Source organism: Acomys russatus, chromosome 30 (assembly GCF_903995435.1).
Source record: "Acomys russatus chromosome 30, mAcoRus1.1, whole genome shotgun sequence".
NCBI lineage: Eukaryota > Metazoa > Chordata > Mammalia > Rodentia > Muridae > Acomys > Acomys russatus.
The window spans coordinates 6,333,681-6,354,554 of NC_067166.1; the positions used below are offsets into that span (position 1 = coordinate 6,333,681).

General features: G+C 49.6%; 2 protein-coding genes across 2 annotated transcripts; both read right to left on the reverse strand.

The window, feature by feature from the left end:
* Positions 1-115: 115 nt before the first annotated feature.
* On the reverse strand, positions 116-5,774 carry Mcidas (multiciliate differentiation and DNA synthesis associated cell cycle protein). The gene is made up of 7 exons (XM_051172484.1): positions 5,555-5,774; positions 5,364-5,460; positions 5,092-5,183; positions 2,559-2,631; positions 1,806-2,044; positions 779-889; positions 116-605 (listed from the first exon to the last, which is right to left on the reverse strand). Exons 1-7 carry the CDS (start codon positions 5,660-5,662, stop codon positions 171-173), a joined length of 1,155 nt encoding a protein of 384 aa, XP_051028441.1. The 5' UTR covers positions 5,663-5,774; the 3' UTR covers positions 116-170.
* Positions 5,775-9,906: 4,132 nt separating this feature from the next.
* Ccno (cyclin O) lies at positions 9,907-12,450 on the reverse strand. The gene is made up of 3 exons (XM_051172424.1): positions 11,954-12,450; positions 11,163-11,348; positions 9,907-10,425 (listed from the first exon to the last, which is right to left on the reverse strand). The coding sequence occupies exons 1-3, from the start codon at positions 12,338-12,340 to the stop codon at positions 9,940-9,942; spliced, it is 1,059 nt and encodes a 352-aa protein (XP_051028381.1). The 5' UTR covers positions 12,341-12,450; the 3' UTR covers positions 9,907-9,939.
* Between the last annotated feature and the right edge of the window lie 8,424 nt (positions 12,451-20,874).

Genomic DNA, 20,874 nt, shown 5'->3' on the forward strand with positions numbered 1-20,874 from the left:
GCCACCAAGGGTGTGGGGCGGGGGCGGGGGGGGGGGGGATCCAGAGTAGCGTGCGTTTGCAGAAACCAGATGTGGGGATGGCTCTCCCTACTCCTACTTGCTTGCAGATGCTTCCCTCTGGACACAGGGCAGTGCTTGGGGGAGGGGGTGTGTGGAAACCACATCCCTGCTCAGCTGGGGATCCAGCGAAATTTGTAACCACCCGTGACTGTCCTGATGGTGAAGGCTTTGCCCTGGGGGAAGGCCAAAGTGCGGATGGTGCTGTGGCTGCGGATGGGCGTGCTGAAGGAGCCGCCTTCCTCCAGCTCACTGTGCCTCAGGTTCACAGAGCTGGCGCTGCAGTTGGTGCGCAGCCCTCTGAAGACTCCGTGGAGGGTTCTGGAGCTGCAGTCCTTGCTGCCTGGCTCTTGCTGCAGCCTGGGTCGCTTGGGGTCGCGGTTCTGCAGGGCTTCATCGCAGCGCTGAGAGATGTCCCTAAGGATGGCGTCCACTTCCGAGCAACCCTGCCCTGCTTGTCCCGCAGCACAGAGCAGCTCCTCCAGGCTCCTTTTCGTCGTTGCCTTGATCTGGAAGGGCTCGGCTGGGCACTGTGTGATCATAAGCTTCTGTGGGAGATAAAGAAGAGCCCTGAAGCCAGGGGACTCGCCTGGAGCCTCGCAGGCAGAGCCCTGAGCGCACTACCCCGCGGACACCCAGGGACCCCAACACAGGCGCACTGGTGTAGTTCCGACGACGACGACGACGACGACGGCGTTGTCCCATGCGCCTGGCCACTTACGTCCAACACTGAGGCCAGGTGCCTGGTCCGGCTGGCAAGTTCTTTCAGCTGCACGTTCGTCTCCCTGAGCGAAGCGATCTCCTCCTGCTTCTGCGTCAGCGTCACGTGCAGCTGCAGTGGGAGATCCAACATCAGAGGGGCCACAATGCTGGGTATATACTCTTCAGGAATTAAACTAAGACCCTCAGGTCTCATCAGGACCGAGGACCCTTTATTCGCCTAACAGTAGCCAATTATTTGACTTTTTTTTTTTTTTTAAAAAGGGTAGTAGTTGGATAAACTGTATTTCAGTTAGACTTTAGTATGTTGTTGGATAGTAGTTAAGAGTACTGATTTGGACAACAGAGCCGTCTAGGTTCTCCCTCTGAAGTTCCAGCATCCTATGCCTCAGTTTATTTATCTATAAAATGGGCCTAGTGAGATTGTCTAGCGTTTGTCTTGCATCAGATGAGAGAAGAAAGTAAATTGATAAGCACAGAGTCAGACACATTTAAAAATTTTCCCCATAAATACTGTTAGTAGTATTACCAATCTGGTGGGAGCCAAGAGCAATGGTACACACCTGTCATCCCATCACTAGGGGAAACTGAGGCAGAAGGATTGAAGTTCTAGGCAAACCTGTGTGTGCTACATGGTGAGTGAGTTCAAGAAAAAGGTGGGTTGGGAACATAGCTCTGTTGGTAGAGTACTTATGAAATACATGAAGCCCTGGCTTAGAGGCCCCTGTAACCACATAAATCAGAAGTGGCAATGCATATCTGGAGGATCAGGAGTTCAAGGTCATCCTCTGCCATTTAAGGAGTTAGAGGCCAACCTGGCCTAGACCGGTCCCGAGAAAAGAAAGTCTTGTGGGATTCCATCGTCTCAACTTATCAAGTTAGGAACCAGGTTGGGCCACTTGGAGCAATACCAGCTATGAGAACCACCGGGGTCCACGGAAGCGCACCCCAGCCCTTACAACTCCTGACTTCCGCTCTACGCCAGCCCCTGTCTCCACCACAAAATTCCTAGCCCCCGGTGTCCCTACTTGGGTATTCTCTATGAGAGCAGTTCCCAGGGCCCTCTGGTTCTGGTCGGCCACCTCCTTCCAGTACTCCTCCGTTGGTGGCGGTGGCGGCGGCGGCGGATCTGAAGCGTGAGGCGGTGGGGGCAGCGGTGAAGACCCCAGGGGAGGTGGGTCCAGAGATGGGGAGAGGCAGGAAGGGAAAGATGAAACGTCGCAAGGGGAAAAGGGAAAGTCGCCTTCCGACATCAAAGAGGATGAATCTGGGAGAAAGGAATAGCTGAATTAGCTGCCTCCAGATGGCGCTCAACTAACCGCAGGGGCGAAAGGCCGGCCAGACGGTTAGGTTTGTGTGAGGTTTTCTTTGGAAGGCAAGTCCATGACCCTGGTCTTTCTTGCTATTTTGCTCATATACAGCAAGTGCTCTATACACCTGCTGAGCTAACCTGAAGGAAATCAGGCAAGCCTGCTGAGGCCTAGAAGGCATGCAAGGTTTTGTTCCTCTGTAGACCTTTGTCACTTAACTTTTGTCCCACCACCTCACAGTATAGGGACCTCATTTCCAGAATCCACAGAAGCCCTAAAGAACAAGTGGCATGGTTTCCCCATTATAGGGAGGACATATCCTCAGGAAGAGACTGATCCCTTGGTGGAAAGGAGCTTTCCAGTCTTTGACAGGTGGCTGGACTGACCACCCTCACCACTATGAAATCATAAATATATGGCTTTTCAGGGTGACATCTCTTCTGCCATTTAACTGCAAAGGGGGCCACTTGCCTGCAATGAGGTCATCCACCGCGTCTCTGAAATTCTGCAGGTTGAAATCCTCTTCAGTTTGCAAGGAGGAGTTCTGAAATGAGCCGAGGGTGTAAGCCAGTCAACACCCCAAGTCTAGGCTTCGGAGAACAATTCTAGACAGACAGACATCCTTGAAGGTTGTAAGGCTTGTCTGGTTCACAACCAGAAAACTCACACTTCGCCTGATCCACAGAACAGTAGCTCTCCCTTGGCCTAGCAAGTGGGTTAGGCTACAGCCTGTGAGTCCTGCTTCTGCCTGTCTCAGATACCACAGGCGCAGCATCCATCCTCTGGCTGTGCCAGCCCAGCTGGATTTCAGACAGTCCATCTGAACTTCCTCACAGGCAGCCATACTGACTCTTTTCTCTAAAGCACCTATGCACCTCTAACTTAACCCACCCCCCACATCCTTACTTCTCTAAGAGCAGAGAACAAGAGCACAGCATTAACACCAGGGCTGGCACAAAGGCCTCCCAAGCCTAGGCTTAAAGTGCTAACCACTTCTTCCATAAAGAAAAGGAGACTGAAGAGGCCAGGGATACAATGAAAAGACATCTGTTCAAGGGGCTGCAGCTGCTGTGGTGTCTATTTTTGTTTGTTTTGCTTTGCTTCAAATTTCTCTAAAAGTTGGAGTTGGCTTTTCGTATGGTGGGACACACCTCCATGTTGCCTGGTCAGGATGCCCAGGTTCCTGAGAGAGAAGGGAATGATAAAAAAAAAAAAAAAAAAAAAAAAAAAAAAAAAGTGAGGGGCTCAGGCATTTCCCCTGTTCTCTTCGGGGATGGACATCGTGTTGACAATGCTTTCCTCTCTGTTCTCAGTAAAGCCTCCCACCAGTGTGAAAATTAGGCAGGTCCCACAGAATGCTACCTTTTTTTTTTTTTAAAGATTTATTTATTATGTATTCAGAATGATCAGATCGCATTATAGATGGTTGTGAGCCACCATGTGGTTGCTAGGAACTGAACTCAGGACCTCTGGAAGAGCAGTCAGTGCTCTTAACCACTGAGCCATCTGTCCAGGCCCTGCCTCCTCTTTTACTGAGAGATAAACAGAAGCCAGGAGAAGGATTCTTCAACACCCAGGGGCTATCCTGGCATGCCAGTGCCTGTTCTGTCCCTCCTGCCTACTTCCCTGTCTGTCTTTTCAGGAATCCCCGACTTCCTTGGAGGCCAGTGTTAGGAATAGAGGAAAGGAGTCTCCAGGACTGTGTCATGAGGGGATCCGCCCCAGACACCCACCAGAGACGTCTACTGGTTCCACTAATGGGTTCTTTCTTGGTATTAATCATTTTGTTCTCCCTAAAGCCCTCCCCTCATTTTTTTTTCGAGACAGGGTTTCTCTGTGTAGCCTTGCCTACACTGCACTCCCTTTGTAGACCAGGCTGACCTCGAACTCACAGTGATCTGTCTGCCTCTGCCTCCCTGAATGCTGGGATTACAGGTGTGCAACACCACACCTGGCTCCTAAAGCCCTTCTTAACTAGTCATATATTTTTGGGGGATCAAAACTTACCCTAATTCTAACCATTTTTTTTTTTCTGGCCCTGTTTCCAAAATACCAGATTTCCTCATGAAAGAAAGAGGACAGATGACCTCAGCGCCTGTTGGACACTGAGGACTCTGGGTCAGGTGACAGAGCCCCTGGCTTGTTTTTACTCCCTTATTTGAACATTAGATCTAAAAAGAAATAAGCAGTCTCTGCAGGGCAGGGTCACTCACACTACTTGCCTTAGGGTTCTGTTTCTGGGGTGCCACCTGTCCCTGAGCTCTGCCCCCAAGGTGGTAGGAGGCTGGTAGGGGAGTCATGGTGCTCATGAAGTCTACAGGGCTCTGTACTGGGCCTGTCCCCATGGGCCTTGTGGTCCCAGCACCCTCTGTTAGGAAACCGGAAGTTGCCTTGTTCCTGTGGGCTTCACCCGGATAAGACCACCCGTCCTTCTGGACACTTCACGTCCCACCAAAGACGATCAAGCCGCTGGCCTCTGAGGTACCAGCCCTGAGAAGCTCCATTCTCTGCCTGGGGTGTGGCAGCAATGGTAAGAGATGGAAGACAGGTTTAGCGGGAAGGAGAGGGGTGTCTCTCTTCCCCCAAATGCCAAGGGACTAGAATGTTGGGAGAGCAAGCAGAGCAAGACTTCTAAAATGGCCCCCTGCCGAAAGTCCGTCCTTTGTCCTCCCCCCCCCCCCCGTGACTTCCATACTCCTTTAGTATACATGAACTACAAATAGTTCCTGAGGGGCGGGAAGTGGATGACAAACAAGACAGTCTTTCTTCAGGCCACCAGCTGCCAAATGCCTTGCAGTAAAAGTTAACCAGACCAGCTCCGGAAATAAGAATTTAATACATACTAGGAGGTAGGAGGAAATGGAGATGCGGGAAGCTTGCCTTCCCTGCATTCTGCTGTATGTGCCTGTACTCCCAGTCCATCTTGAGACCTTTGAGGAAATAAACCCACTACCTTTCCGGTTGGGTCTGTAGGTCACTAGGATCCGCGCAAGGAAAAGAGTACCTGCGAGGCGGAAGAATCCCCACTAGGAGGCGTTTCGGATCCGAGTAGCGAGGTGCAGTCTGCAAGGTCCTGCAGGTCTATGGTGGTGAGGTCTGCTCGGGGAGATCGGGAGACAGGCGCCTAGCGAACCTAAGCCTCTCTGCCAGGCCGCCCCCAGGACCCTCAACCAGGACCTCGGAGCCCGGGAGTGGGGGGAAGAGGCTGCGAACCAGGGCCGCCGCACCCACCCGGCATGGATAATCGAGGGGTCATGCAGGTGCCTCTGGGCTCACCTGGCAGCGCAGCGGGCTCGACGTCAGGGGGGTCCTCGTACACCGATACTGGGCTGCCGCTGCCGCATCCTGAGAAAGACTTCCAGGGAGGAAGGAACTAGCCGGGCACAGAAACGGGGAACGCAGGTCAGCGTTCGGAGCGTGGGGCTGGCAGACTCTCCCAGAGCCGGGCCCGCATTGGGCATCCCCACCTTCTTCCCCGGCTTGGAGAGGGGCCTCCGCGTTAGGTCCAGCATCCTGTTGGGACAGATGCTGTCGAAGGCCCGGCGTCCGGCTGCGCTGCCCTCGCACGCCTCCATCCTGGGATGGAGACCCACACTCAGCGCTGCTGCACCTGTTGGTGCCTGAGATGGGCGGCCGGCCCGTGGAAGGTAGCAGAGGGAGGGCCTGGAGGAGAAGGGCTGCGCGGGAGGGGCTGCTCGCGCCTGAGCGCCAAAGGTGGCGCCTTCAGCCCGGGACAATCTGCGCGCCCGCGGAGGCGTTAACCAACCTGGCAACCGGGCTTCCCCCGGGAGCTGAGAGCGCGGGGTCCGGGCCCGCGAGCTCCCTTTGGCGCCGCGGCTTCCAGGCCGCGCCAGGCGAAGGAGGGCGGGGAGAGGGGGAAGGAGGGCGGACGCCACCGGTCCCTAGCTTTCCAGTTTGACAGCAGGGATGGGGGAAGTTAACGATTCTTTGATTTTTTTTTTTTTTTTCTTCTTCTCACAGGCACACAATAAATGTGGAGTAACAATCGCCAAAAACGGACTCCGGAATTTGCCCAGCAGGTTCAAGTGGGGGAAATAGAAGGCCTTCCCAGGTCAGCCTACAGATTTCAGAAACTGCCCTCAACTCTGAATAGCATTTTGGATTTTCAGCAGTATGAATTTCATTTGTTTTCTCTCTTTTTTTTTTTTTTTTTTTTTTTTTTTTTTTTTTTTTGGATTTTTCGAGACAGGGTTTCCCTGTGTAGCCTTGACTGTCCCGGACTCACTTTGTAGACCAGGCTGGCCTCGAACTCACAGTGATCCGCCTGCCTCTGCCTCCCGAGTGCGGGATTAAAGGCGTGTGCCACCACGCCCGGCGTTGTTTTCTCATTCTTACTTACAAAAAAGCTTGGTACCCAAGTCTTGCAACTTCCTCAAGAATCGTGGTGCCTAAGCATTTTTTTTTTTTTTAAATCAAGAAAATGACAATGCTGAGACAGGAGAATTGCTGCGAATTTGAGACTAGCTTGAGCTATATACTGGCTCATAGGCCAACCTGAGCTAAAAAGACTGTGTTAGGCGGGGGGGGGGGGGGGGGGGGAGAGGTGACATTTACGACATTTATTTCAGTTTCTGGAAACCCCTACCGTGGACATTTCCAAATCCCCTAAAAGCCTGGTAGCCTCAGCCGGCTCTCTCAGCATATAGAGTCTTCTTTATGGCCGGCCTTCCCCATTCCCCCAGCCCCGCAGTTTCACAGATCTCTTCAAGTCAGTCCTCTCTCTGGAAGAAGCATCTTTCAGAATTGGATTCTGTTAGAGATATGTCTTCAGAATGGAGCATCTAGGGGTGAGGGGAACCTTTTCGGGGACCACTCAAATCAGTTCAGTGTGAACAAGCATCTGAAATATGAATTTGTGCACTTTTCTGCTTGGCACCTTGCTCTTGCCTCACGTCTAGGAACACAAGTGAAAGACGTTTTATTTGTGCCTGTTCGCTGAATAAGAAGCGAGATATTCTCAGAAGTGGTGGATAATGGGGGTGGATAAAGACTTCTATTTACAGGAGCTGAGTTGAGGTGCCTTATCTGGGTTGGTGTGTGTGTGTGTGTGTGTGTGTGTGTGTGTGTGTGTGTGTGTGTGTGTAGCACAAGGATGGAGATTAGATCCCCGCCAGACCAGACTCTGCCTTAAAAACAACAACAACAACAAAAAACAAAACATAACACCTGCCTCAGCAGAGTTGTAAAGGTGAGCTGACTTACAGTCAGTAGTTGTCTGCTTAGACAAATTAGGTTCTTTTTAAAAGCAGCTTTGGGCCAGGCATGGTGGCGCACGCCTTTAATCCCAGCACTTAGGAGGCAGAGGCGGGTGGATCGCTGTGAGTTCGAGGCCAGCCTGGTCTACAAAGGGAGTCCAGGACAGCCAAGGCTACACAGAGAAACCTTGTCTCGAAAAACAAAATAATAATAATAAAATAATAAAATAATAATAATAATAATAATAATAATAATAATAATAATAATAATAGCAGCCTTTTCAGCTAAACTTCCTGTTTCCCACTGCCTGTCCTAGCTCTGTTCTCTAATTCTGGAAAATTTAGGAGACAGCTATGGAAGTGTCAGAGGGGGTTGGGCGGCTAAGACACTGTGAAGATAACCCTCAGAGCTGCTTCCTTCCACAAGGGCTAGATTTCAAGGACCCCCTTGTCAACCGAGGGCCACACATACTTACGTCAGAGAGGTGACTGGGCCCTCACTGCCTCCTTCACCATCAAAGTGTCCCACTCCCAAGAAGAGAGCTCTAGCCAGATTAGCATATCAATATATGGAGGAGCCCCCTTATGCCCCCCCAAGGAACCCATAGTGAGGTCCAGTCTCTGGAGAGGTTCGAAGGCTCTAAACCTTTAGGTTTGCTTTGTATTCACCATACATTCTGACATTCTAAATGCAAAGGTACAAACTGGGATTTCTTATGCAAAACTAAGTTTTTCTATCATACAAATACCAAACTTGAAAAAAAAAAAACCCACGTTGAACCACATGTTCACCCTAATTAGGTTTGTGTCTGTTTTCCTGCATAACTTCTCCCACTGCTGTGCAGGCTAAGGGGTGCCCATTGCTTCTAGAGGGTTCTCTGTGCTAGGACCTGTGCTGGCCATGGAAGTATGTGATCAATCCGAAGGACCGGTGGCACTTTTAGAGAAGTGGGCCTAAGATCTCCTAGCCAATCCACTCCACTGCTACTCCTGTGATCACCGCCTTCTCCACCCCACCACAGAAGCAATTTCATTTAAACTCAACCCTGAAGTCCACTGTAAGGTTCGGTGAAGTTGCTGCAGGTGGTGGAGCTGAGGGGCGGGGCCTACAGGTGATTAATGACTGAGTCCGAAAATCATGTGACAAGCGCAGAGCGACAGCCCACCTCCTCCCGGAAGCTTCTGCCTTCCCAGCCCAGTTTCCCCGTCCATAAAGCGATTCCTACATCAAGGCTAGAAGCAAAGAACAAATTGATTAGCATGTTGCCTTGCGGGGTTCAGGAGTGCTAAGCGGAGACTGTGCAGACAGAGGGTTTAAGAATGCCCAAGGACTGGAGTTCTAACTGCGCACAGGAGATGGTGGATGACTTACTCGTTAAGCCTCCTGATTGCCTTGACACTGGGTCTCTCACTGAATTGCAAACTCACTGGTACCAGTGTTCTGGCTGGCAAAGGAGCTTTTGTGAATTGTTTTGTGAATAAAATTTAGTGTAAAGTAAAAAAAAAAAGATGTAAGATTGATTTACATTCAGAATTTTAGACTCATCAAAACAGGAAAGATGTTTTCGTCAAGGCTGCCAAATACAAATAGCCAAAACACTATGAATATTTATATAATTCCTGATTGTGTTATGGTTCTTGTTATATGTAGTTTATTGTATATATGTGTAATAATATAAGTGTATATGTAAAAAAAAAAAGAACTATAAGGGGGCAAAATAAATGAACCAAAAAAAAAAAAAATGCCCAAGGACATAAATGGGAGAAGTACAGCAACATGGCTAAGGGTAAGACTTGATCATATTGCCTCTAAGTCCTGTGTCCCAGGCCATTCTCGGGAAAGTGGGACAAGAATGCCTTGCAGCATTTTTGAGGAGTGAAATAAATGTTGAACACATACAAGATACATTGCAAGTAGTCAGTATATTCTTTATTACCAGCATGCTTTTGTTAACTTCGGCTCATGCAGCAGTGTGAAAGGAACCATGCCTGTTAACTTCAGAGGAAATGGCCCAGGCTGCAACAGCTATAACAGTATGCAGAAACCTCCCAACATTTCTTGGGTTGCACCAGGGATTGTCTCTAGCTTTGCCCACTGCTAAGTGTGCCCTACCCGGTCCCCAAAGTGTCCCAGCTCCACATCAGTGGGTGTAGCCATTGCCCTTCTGGACAGACTACAATGACTTCTCTGTGTCATACTCCTTGGGCCACGGCTATGAGGGGAGGTGGGGGGGGGGAGCTCAGCCTCCTGACTAGAGGGGGAATTAAGATACTGACAAGCAACCCTGACTTGTCTGATTACTGGAACCGTGGCCTATATAAAATCTTCTCAGATTGTTTTCACAGAGGTAGCTGCAGATTAAAGTTGTGGGGGCAAGGGAGGGACTCTGAAATTGACAACCACCTTGACTGACTTCACCTGTGGAGACACACCCACAGCAGCCATTTCGAATAGCCAGGACTGTCACCTTGCCCTTGCATACTGCACAATAAATAAACTAAGATTCTGTTTTCGTACACTATTTACAAGTAGGAGTCCTGAACTTCTTTGGACCAATACTGCACACACTCCTGAAGGCACAGAACCGGGGCAGGCTGGGGGGCAGGGAATAAAAGGAGCTCAAGGGGTGTGATTTTTATTTCCAACTCTGGGGCAGGCTGCACTTCTCCCAGATCTGGGGAGGCAGCATGTGAGACAGGGAGGTGCTGTTGATGGACACCAGCGTCTGCAACTTGCCCAGGCAGTCTTGCAGCGCCGCCTCTGAGTGCTCTCCCAGGCGAAGGTCCAGGGGTTTCGGGTGCCGCAGCATTCCATCCGCCAGCGCCAGGCAGCAGACGGCCAACAGGGAAGGGGTGTAGGTGGTGAAAGCATAATCCGCCAGGCTCAGCTCCGCCACTCCCCGAGCCAGGGTTTGAGCCTCTAAAGCCTCGGTGACCTCAGCTTGACCCGCCTCCACGCGCGCGTGAGTGAAGTGCTCCAGGAAGAAGTTGATGGTGGGCCCGCCCAGGCTGAAGTGCAGCTTGTGCAGCACGATGCACTCCAGGTTACACAGCTGCTGCCTGGAGAAGGCGCCGCCGCACAGGGCCAGGAGCTGTTTCACTCGGGGTGGGTGCACCTCTACCTACGACATAGGGTGTGCTCAAGTTCCCGGCCGGGTGGGTTCCGCCGCCCAAGGCCACCTAGAAAACTGGTACCTGAAACTCTACACCCTTCTACACAAGCTTCACCTTTCCACAAGTCCACACTTAAACCACACACGGCTGCTTTCAGTACAGCTTCTCTATCTACAGCCCAACTGAGGCGGGGGGGGGAAGGGAGGGAGAGAGGGAGGGGGAGGGAGAGAGGGAGGGAGAGGGAGAGGGAGAGGAGAGAGGGGGGGGAGGGAGAGAGGAGGGAGAGGGCGAGGAGAGGGAGAGGGAGGAGAGGAGAGGGAGCGAGGAGAGGGAGAGGGAGGAGGGAGAGGAGAGGGAGAGGGAGAGGGAGAGGGAGAGGGAGAGAGAGAAGTTATGTGTGTATTGTGTCCGCCCGCGTATGAAAAGAGTGATCGCCAAGTGTGTGTGTGTGTGTGTGTGTGTGTGTGTGTGTGCGCGCGCGCGCGCGCAATTTTAAAAAGGATAATTTTTAGAGACAAGTGCCATAAAGCTTTGGGTGGGAGGCTAGCTACAGCCTATCTCTGTGGTCTGAAAGGATTGTTACTCTGAGCGGGGGGCGGGGGGGGGGAATACGACGTTAAGGCTACGATGAGGAAAGATCTTTGAGCATCTGCGAGGTGAGCCAAACAGCCCAACGCTAAACCATGTGGGAGTGGAAGAGAGGTTGGGAGCAAACATAGTCCCACCCTACTCCTGGTGGAAGTACCTGCTTGCAGGCGATGAGCAGACAGGTGACCCCGAGCAGCTGGAAGCAATCTGCCGCTACCGGAGTCGTGAGGAGGAACCGGTCCAACGTATTCACGGTCAGGCACAGCGACTCAAATGAGAGGCCGAATTGGCGGTGGACCGGCAGGAGCCAGCTGAGCAGCTTACAGCGGGATTCTGCTGTCACCTGCCGGGAAGGAGACGGGAAGTGTGCTGCAGCACCGGGCCAAGATAATCCGTGGAGGTAAGAAGAAGAAGAAGAAAAAAAAGCTAAATGACTGAAAAATAGGAAACACGTGGGAGTCCGGGCCTGGCTGAGACTAGGCGCTCCGCAATGCCTGGGCTCGCGCCTGGTACTGTGCACCGAGCTTTAAACGCTTCTCCGGGTCTAATCCTCTCAGCAAGTCAAAGGGAAGGAAAGGGGGGAGGGGAAGGTTTTTGTTTTTTGTTTTTTTTGTTTGTTTGTTTGTTTTTGCATTGTGCAAACAAATTTAGGGGTTGGGGCTCTAGCCTAGAAACTGTCGAACTCTCTGCATTCTAATAAACTCTACCACCATACTTCAGATGCCCGGCCCCCGCGCCACGCATGCGCGCGCGCACACTCTTCTCCGTCTAGAGGGAGGTCAGTGACCCAACCCTGGTAAGTTTCTTTTGCTCCTATTGATGGCAGATATTGGGCTACAACGACTAGGGCGCTGCGATGGGCAGACAGCCGCGAGCGAGCGAGCGAGAGCGAGCGATCGAGAGGCAGAAGCGCGATGGCCTGGGAGTCTGGCTCAGGCAGCGCCTCACTTGTGGCTGCCGCGCCAGCGACTCCCGCGGGTGGAAAAGGCTCTCCTGCGCCTTGCGAAAGTCGTAGCAGCTCTGGCCGTAGTCTCGGAAGGTCTGGAGATCTAGCGCGGTCAAGGGCTGGGCAGAGCCGAGTAGGGCGCTGCAGTCCCGCGCCGCAGGCGCTGTGGGGCTGTCCGCGCCGTCCGAGCTGGAGCTGGGGGACTCAAAGAGGTCACAGACGCCTGAGTCTCCCGGGAGCGAACACGCGTTCAGCGGCTGCAGTGGCTCCTTCCTCCGTAGGCGCGGGCGTCTGCTCTTCTTCACCGGGGCGCGGAGGTTCTGGTGGTTGTCCCGCCTCCCGGCTCCCGCGGTGGGGCTGGCGGGGCTGGCGGGGCAAGGGGTCACCATGATACAATCGGTAGCCGCTCTCGAGTCCACAACTCCCGGGCGCGGCGGGCCTAGGAGTGTCTGGGGTGAAGGCTGGGCGAAAGATCCCGTCCAGCAGCTGGCGCAGCTCTAAGTAGCCCGCCTGTGCCTTCCCTCCACCACTCCCCCGGCTTCTCACTGGCTGAGCCCCGGGCTTATCCCTTAGGCAGAGCCACTCCCCTCGCGTGCGGGCAACGCGTGGCTCCCGCGGTAGCGCAGGGGGAGGAGGCGTTGCAACTCGCGCCTCGCACCCGCCTTCAGCTGTGGGCTGCGCGCGCGTCCCGCGTCACCCTGGCAACCGCAGCCCGGGTCCTGGCGCCAGCTGCGCGCGCTGAGTGGAAGGGCGTGAAGATCACCGCCCACCCAGGTGAGCCTTACCCGCAGAGCGAAAAAAGAGAAAAGCTGCTCCGAAACCCGAACCTTGGTTAGATTGTCTGGCTTGGTGCTATCATCTTTTACCCCGGTGAGCCTGCATCTGAGCTCCAGACCAAAATCCGCCTAGATTCTGTCAGTACAGTTTTCTTCAGTGATCCATAAAATGGCTGGGAAATCATTTGCATCTATTTTATTTCATTCCGCTGGTCTCGGGGAGCCGGGCTTTGGCACACTACTAGCCTCTGATAAACATGTTATGTGGGAGCCCATGCAGGCAACAGCTATCTAGAAAACTGCCTCAAATGATCGTCGCACAGCAAGTCCACTGCCTTCTGAACACTCTGTTCCGCGCTTTTCATCCTAAGCCAAAGACCGCGAGGCTGCAGCTGTTTAAGAACTTAATGCCACAGGTGGTGTATCTGTCGAATTGCTCACAGCGTGTTCTGCTTTGGGTCATTAGCTTTGAATCCTCCGCCTTTCTAGGCTATTCCTTGCCCACTGACTGACTGGGCAAGGTGGAGAGGAAACAAAGGGATACAGAGGTGGGGGAGGGGCGCACGCACAGAACAGGGTGGGGTGGGGTGGGAGACAGAGACAGACAGACAGACAGACAGACAGACACACACACACACACACACACACACACACACACAGAGAGAGAGAGAGAGAGAGAGACAGAGACAGAGACAGAGGAGACAGACAGACAGAGAATGAGATCATCTTCTCCTGATCCAATGTAGACTCCTCTACCCTGAATCCTCAGGAGAGACTGTAACACTTTTGGAGACGAGACCCTGGCGCATAAAGGGCTTCTAACTGACCTTATAGTCATTTCCCAGGGTCACGACACTAGACACCCTCAGGCCCGAACTTGACAGAAGCTCCCCAGCCCCTCTCCCGGCGTGAAATCTGCACACTAGGCCATCCGACTCATTCCCCTCAAAAGCTGAAAAGTTTTGTAGTCTCCGTGCAAATCCTGCGGAGAAGCAGCTGAGGGGAAAGGATGGATTTCAGGGTCTCACGCCTGTTTCAATTCTCTGTAATTCTGAAGGAACCTGTTTGTCCTAATTAAATCACAGCATCTGTGTGTGCCACAGGATTAGCTGAGGAGCATCTGAGGTGGGGGGGGGGGGGGGGTGCCGGGCTTTCTGTTTCAGGCTTCCCATATGGGAAGACCAACTGAATCCACAGAAAAAGGATCACGTATCAGGCTCCTTCCTAGACATTTTCTGAGCGAGGGGGAAAGATCCAGGATCGCTCTGATTCTGCCTAGTGGCCCAGCCGAAAAGAGGGGGAAGTAAACCTATAGGGGTCGGAATGTCCCTATTTTATGGCCATGGTCAGCAAGACCTCACTCCGTCTCTATTTCCTGTAAAAGGAGAATATTACTTGCCTTGAGGGTCCAGTGAAATCCATGTGAAAACTTGGAAGTCCTTTCTGAATGTAAAACAGTAGGGTCATCTCGCACCTGCTTTGGAGGAGTGAGTGAACGATGTTATTATGTTATTAGGCTGGGTAAACTGCAGATTTATCAACCCGTCTTCCTGTGGATGTGAGGCTCTCAAGGACATCCTCATTCTGAAAATGCTTTGTTTGCAAGGGGTCTGCCTGTGCTTAGAGTCAATCCCAGAAGACACTGCCTGGAGTTTCAGTTGGTTGCATCTATTGATGGGATGCTTGCTGAGTCTAACACAGGGAGCAGGTATTGAAATTCCATAAGGGTAACAACAGAGGAGCCACTGATCTCAAAGCTGTCAGGAAGGGGGTGGGGACCAAGATATCCATTTAAACGAAAACGCCAGATGAACAACAAATGCATTTTTCGTAAGAATGTCGCAAATATTGTATAGGACATATTTATGAGGAAAACGTTCATCTGAAACCCAAGCACTACACGGAGCATTATACTGTAACAGCAGACTATTCTTTATCTGACATTCAAATTCGGCAGGGCGTCCTGACGGTTGGTGGCCTTACCTGGGTGCCATGCAGCTTCATGGCAGGAAAGGCCTCCGTGTTCTGGAAAGGGTAGTGAAAAAGAGATGGTGAAACCAAAGTAGGGGAGGAAGGTAGAAGAGAAGAGGAGGACGTGGGCAAGAGGAGTCTAAGTTAAAAAAAAAAAAAAAAAAGGCTGTAGGCAGATCTGGAAGCAGAATCCTGACACAGCTCCTACAGATGTCTATAAGGGCCTGTCTAATGGAGAACAGCCATTGCAGAGAAGAAGGGGAAGGAAGCCTGGAGGTAACAGCTAATAATTACACTAAATGTATGTACTGTGATTCTCTGTGTATAGCATATTCATTCATTCGATCTTTTTCTTTCTTTCTTTCTGTCTGTCTGTCTGTCTTTCTTTCTTTCTTTCGTTCTTTCTTTTTGGTTTTTCGAGACAGGGTCTCTCTGTGTTAACCTTGGCTGTCCTGGACTCACTTTGTAGACCACACTGGCCTCTAACTCACAGCGATCCACCTGCCTCTGCCTCCCGAGTGCTGAGATTAAAGGCGTGCGCCACCACACCCGACCTTATTCATTCAGTCTTTACAATTCCACAAGGCAGCTTCCGTTATTATACCCATCTTACAGATGAGAAAACTGAGACATTCAGAGGTAAAGAGAGAGGTCGTGGCTAGTAAAATGTAGTGCTAACATTCAAACTTAGCCTCACTTCTCCATCCATGCTGTACTGCTTCAGTAGCAGGTGTGCACAGCACTCTGCATCCACAGTAAGGAGTTGGGTGTTACCTGGAGCCCCTGAAGAGCAGAGATGTCACTCTTTAAAGGACTGCTCTGGGTTTCAGCTGAAGCTCAGCAGCACAGAACTTGCATAGAATGTGTGGTGCCCTCCAAAACTGAAATAAAATAAAATAATAAAAGGACAGGAAGGGTGCCAGTTAGGCATAGTAATTCATGCAGGAAATGACTTGTGAAGAATGGGGTTAAGGAGATTCTGACTATATTTAGGAAATAGAGTAAAGGGGTCCCGGTGCTAGAGGCTTGGAGAACTCGAGAGGATTCTGAGTCTGGCCTGTGTAACCAGACAAGTGAGTGGGTGGTGATTAAAACTATGAGACCTCCAGAAGTGTGGGTCAAGTCAAAAAAGAACGTTGCAAGTTTCCAGCCAAGACTTTTAGTCCAAACTCATTGAGGATCCAAATATTAAAGGGCACACTATTTTTCTTTCTTTCTTGTTGCTGTTTGTTTGATTTTGGTTTTTCAGGACAGGGTTTCTCTGTTTCTCTGTGTAGCCTTGGCTGGCACTCTATAAAAAAAAATGAGCACACTTAAGTGATAAGCGATAGCCTTTTGCCCTCAGTTGCTGCTTAGTTTTTTAAAATCCTCAAAGTTTGACTGAATTAACCGAATACAGACTTAGTACATAGCTCTGGTGAGCCTTGTGGTATTTAATAGAAAAAAAAAGAAAAAAGAAAAAAGAAAACCTGACTTTGTTTAGTTTAGAGTTCCGTCCCAGCCATGGACAGTCTTACAGCACAGGCACCAGTTTCCCATTGCTTTAGCTTTTAGTGCCAGCTGAGACCTCTCTTCCAACTCACAACCTGCTCCATCTAACAGTTCCCTTCAAAGCCGAGGGCTGGAACTGATCCTAAGGCTTCTTCCTGCTGCTTCCTGGAAGAGGCCCCCTTCTCCAGTACTTGGGATTTTTGGCTCTTCCTTCTGTACACAGAGCAGAAAATCAAAGACTCATGGCCATCTGTGTCATTGTGTCCCACACCATGGCCACACTCCCGTCTCTCCACTTCCTCAATGGTAGCTTGCGCTCATTGTTAAAAGCAATGTTTACCTTTACTAATTTATTAGCTCATTTATCAAATACTTATTTCTACTAGTGTCAGTCATCTTTTTCTTTTTAAAAAGAAAATAAATTTAATTACGTTTATTTATGTGGCAGTGGTGCTCAAGCACTATGGTGTAGTTGAGGGGTCACTACTGTCTTTCTGCCATGTGAGTCCTAAAGATTAAACTCAGGCCACCAGGCTTAGGGCAAGACCCTTTACCCTTAGGTCATCTCATCGGCCCGTTTTTCTAAGCCCAAGGAATATATTGTTAAATAAAATAGACCAACTTTCCAAATTTTCTACTCTTAAAAGTTTTCATTTTAGCCAGGCAGCAGTGGTGCACACCTGGAATCCCAGCACTCACAGTAGGCAGAGGCAGGTGGATCTCTATGAGTTTAAGTCAGCCTGGTCTACACAGTGAGCTCCAGGCTACACAGAGGAATCCCTGTCTTGAAAAACCAAAGTGATAATAGTAGTAATAATGGTAATAATATAATCCAAGTGAAAACAGATGGAGTCTTGGATCAGGATGAGGTTTGGAGAAGTGGTGAGAGACGAGTGGAGTGCAGATACAGCTTGACAATGCCGACAGGATTGGTGTGAAGCTGCAGGGTATGGACAAAGAGTCCTCCTAGTTTTCTGGCCTGAGAAACAGAAAGGATGTCATTGTCATTAGCTGAGATGGGAAGACTCGAAGGGCAAGTGAGAAGGCTTGTATGAGGATGAGGACTTTGTGTGAGCCCGTCTATGCCTGCCTGTCAAGAACCCACATGGGGAAGATGAACAGGTATTTGAAGTTGGGGGCTCAGGGGAAGAGAATGTGTGTGTGTGTGTGTGTTGCCAATGAATGAAGGTAAATCGCACCATCAACACCAGACAGCAGATTCTGTGCCCCAGTCTTTCTGGATGCAGTTGTAGATGGGACATGTAAGGTGACGTGCCTGCTTATTCTATGCTCTGTTGCTCTCTCTCTGACTTCTGGAAATTTCTACCCTGGACTGTCACTGAGAAGTTGGTGTCAACACCATCCTCAGTATATGTAATGTGATCCACCTGGTCCAATTCCAGAGCTTTTCACTTGCCCTATGAAAGGTCTTTAAGATGAATTTGTTAATCTCTCTGGAACTGGGGGTCCCTTGTTTCTTATCAGACCACCATGGATTAAAGCTGGATTTCAGCAATGGAAACAACAGAAACAACTCTCTACTGAATGATCATTGAGTGAAGGCAGGAATAAAGAAAGAAGGGCTTCCATTTAATGACAATGAATGCACAACATACCCAAATTTATGGACACAATGAAAGTGAGGCTAAGAGGAAAGTCCACTGTGCTCAGTGTCTTCATAAAGAAATTAGAGATGTCGCATACTAGTGACTTAACAGCACACCTGAAACCTCTAGGACAAAAAGAAGCAGACACACCCAGGAGGAGTAGACCAAAACTCAGGGCTGATATCAGTAAAATAGAAACAAAAAGAACAATACAAAGAATCAATGAAACCAAGAGTTGGTTCTTTGAGAAAATCAATAAGATAGACAAACCCTTATCCAAAATAAGTAAAAGGCAGAGAAAGAGAAAAAGAGATTATCTAAATTAACAAAATCAAAGACAAAAACAGACATAACAGCCGGGCGTGGTGGCGCACGCCTTTGATCCCAGCACTCGGGAGGCAGAGGCAGGCGGATCGCTGTGAGTTCGAGGCCAGCCTGGTCTACAAAGCGAGTCCATGATGGCCAAGGCTACACAGAGAAACCCTGTCTCAAAAAACCAAAAAACAAAACAAAACAAAACAAAACAAAACAAAAACAAAAACAAAAACAAAACGGACATAACAGCAGACAGTAAGAAAATCCAAAGAATCATTAGGTCATACTTCTAAAACTTGTACTCCACAAAATTGGAAAGTAGAAATGAACAAACTTCTTGATAGCTACCACTTACCAATGTTAAAAACAATTTAAATATACCTATAACTGCTAAGGGAATAGAAGCAGTCATTATAAGTCTCTAAACCAAAAAACTCCTAGGGCCAGATGATTTTAGTTCAGAATTCTACCTGACTTTCAAAGAAGAGCTAATAGCAACACTCCTCAAATTATTCCACAAAATAGAAACAGAACAAACATTGCCAAATTTATTTTATGAGGCCACAGTCACCCTGATACCCAAACCACACAAAGACCCAACAAAGAAAGAGAATTACAGACCAATGTCTATCATGAACACTGATACAAAAATGCTCAACAGCTGCAATTCCTTGCAGGTACAATTTATAAAATGCACAAGGAAATATTTTCTTTTTCTTTTTTAAAAGATTTATTTTTTATGTATACAATGTTATGTCTGCATGTACAAGAGCACTCCAGATGAGGGCACCAGACTCATTATAGATGGTTGTGAGCGACCATGTAGTTGCTGGGAATTGAACTCAGAATCTCGTGAATAGCAGCCAGAGCTCTTAACTTCTGAGCCATCTTTCCAGCCTTGGGAATATTTTCTAAATAAGAAGGAACCAAAGATTTGAGGGACTTTCCCCCTAGTTGGGACTTTAGCCTAAGACAAATTTCCATTTTCCACTTACCTCAGCTTAAGGGTGGGGACTGAAGTAGGAACACTGCATTTATGTTGGTGCCTTCTTTTGGTAAACAAAGCCAGTGAGTTGCCACCAACCTTAGACAGCTATATTGGACACTTAGGAAATCTGTAAGCTCGGTCTGATGTCACTGAAAATTATATTTTCTAACAAGTCAGTTCTTTTATGGTGCTTATAGTCCTTGAAGTCAGACAAGCTTTGCTAATATTTGGTTTTAAAAAGAGCAGGGTTTTTTTGTTTTTTTGTTTTTTCCCAGCTCATTTTCTAAATTCAGACATTTGACTTCCACGTCTCAATGTCCACCTGGGGAAGAAGCTATCTTTTTGTTAGCACCTTCCTGGGGTCTTGCCAACCCCCAGTTCATGAAGGGTTCAGTACACACGCTCCCCTTCATGCGTGGATGTGTTCTCTCTCCCACCCACCTGTGGCAATCTGCCGGGCACAGGCAGTACTGAACAATGGCTCAACGCTTTTGTTGTCAAGGGCTTGGGTTCAGCTCCAGCCCTTGGGCAAATTACACAGCCTCTTACTGTTCTTTAGTTTCCTTAGCCGTTGAAAAAGAGCGTGGTGTTAGGATGCCCCTGAGACTGTCAGTGTTTAAATAGGATATCATCTGTTCATGCAAAGTTCAACAAGTTCAGTGCCTGCCATGACTGGGTCTAGGTGAGGTATAATTGTAGGGGTCTTTTTCCACCAAGGATGGCTGAGGAAAATACTTTGTTTTTTTCAGTTTGGGGGTCCGTGTGTTTTCTCTTGGTACTTCCTTGGGCTGGCTAATCTTGTCAGCTTGACCACATCTGAAATTAACAAAAACTCAGGCAGCTGTGCACACCTGTGAGGAATTTTTTCAGTTGGGCTATTTGAGGTTGGAAGACACACCCTAGCCCTGGTCCTCATCTTCTAGTGGCAGCTCACATAAAAGGACATGGCTGGAGGCAGAGAGAAGGCTTCAGAAAACAGCTGGCCTCAGAAGCTAGGACAGCAGTGTCTTTGTTCTTGAGGTGTGACTGGCTGTTGGAGAGGACAGCTTGTCTTTGCGCCTTATGCCCCAAGAAGCAGCTCTAAGACAAGGGCACCCTTAAAACTTCTGCCTCTAGCATGCCCTCTAGCATGCCATTACAGCTGGCTCCTATGGTTGTCCTTTTGTGCTTTGAGAGCATTTAGAGTCCCTACTAAGTGCCACTCTAGCTTTTACATTACTGTAGAAGGCAGACAACCGTCCTGACCTGGGGGAGCTGACAGCAAAATCAAGTCAAACCTCAGGGTACAAGCTGGGCGTGGTGGCCCACGCTTTTAATCCCAGCACTCCGGAGGCAGAGGCAGGTGGATAGCTGTGAGTTTGAGGCCAGCCTGGTCTACACAACGAGTCCAGGACAGCCAAGGCAACACAGAGAAACCCTGTCTGGAAAAAACCAACAAAACAAAACAATAAAACACCAACAACTTCAGGGTACAGATCAAAGTAGAGCAGCTTTTGGGAACTGCCTCATCTTAAGTTTTTGATCGCTGAGAAGAGGTACCCCAGGGTACCCCTCAGGATGTGACAGCATCCAGCCTCCTTGTATTTTAGCTGTATGGATTTGATGGAAGGAGCTTTTTCTTTTCCTCATGTAGCATGCCTGGATGGTGGTGTCAGTCATCCAGGTACACGTCGCCTGGCGTCTTGGAGACTAGCGAGTCCTGCTTTGCTCTACGTTCTCACTTGCGTAGTGAGACCAATGCTCATGGTTCTGTGCCCACTTGCGGGAGCACACAT

Coding starts and splice junctions, on each gene's coding strand:
- Mcidas (XM_051172484.1), bottom strand. CDS start 5,662: ATGGAGGCGTGCGAGGGCAGCGCAGCCGGACGCCGGGCCTTCGACAGC. Junction 5,184..5,363: donor CGAGCCCGCTGCGCTGCCAG/GTGAGCCCAGAG, acceptor CTCCCCGAGCAG/ACCTCACCACCATAGACCTG. Junction 2,045..2,558: donor GGTGGATGACCTCATTGCAG/GCAAGTGGCCCC, acceptor CCTTTCTCCCAG/ATTCATCCTCTTTGATGTCG.
- Ccno (XM_051172424.1), bottom strand. CDS start 12,340: ATGGTGACCCCTTGCCCCGCCAGCCCCGCCAGCCCCACCGCGGGAGCC. Junction 11,349..11,953: donor CGCTGGCGCGGCAGCCACAA/GTGAGGCGCTGC, acceptor CCTTCCCGGCAG/GTGACAGCAGAATCCCGCTG. Junction 10,426..11,162: donor TGCTCATCGCCTGCAAGCAG/GTACTTCCACCA, acceptor CCTATGTCGTAG/GTAGAGGTGCACCCACCCCG.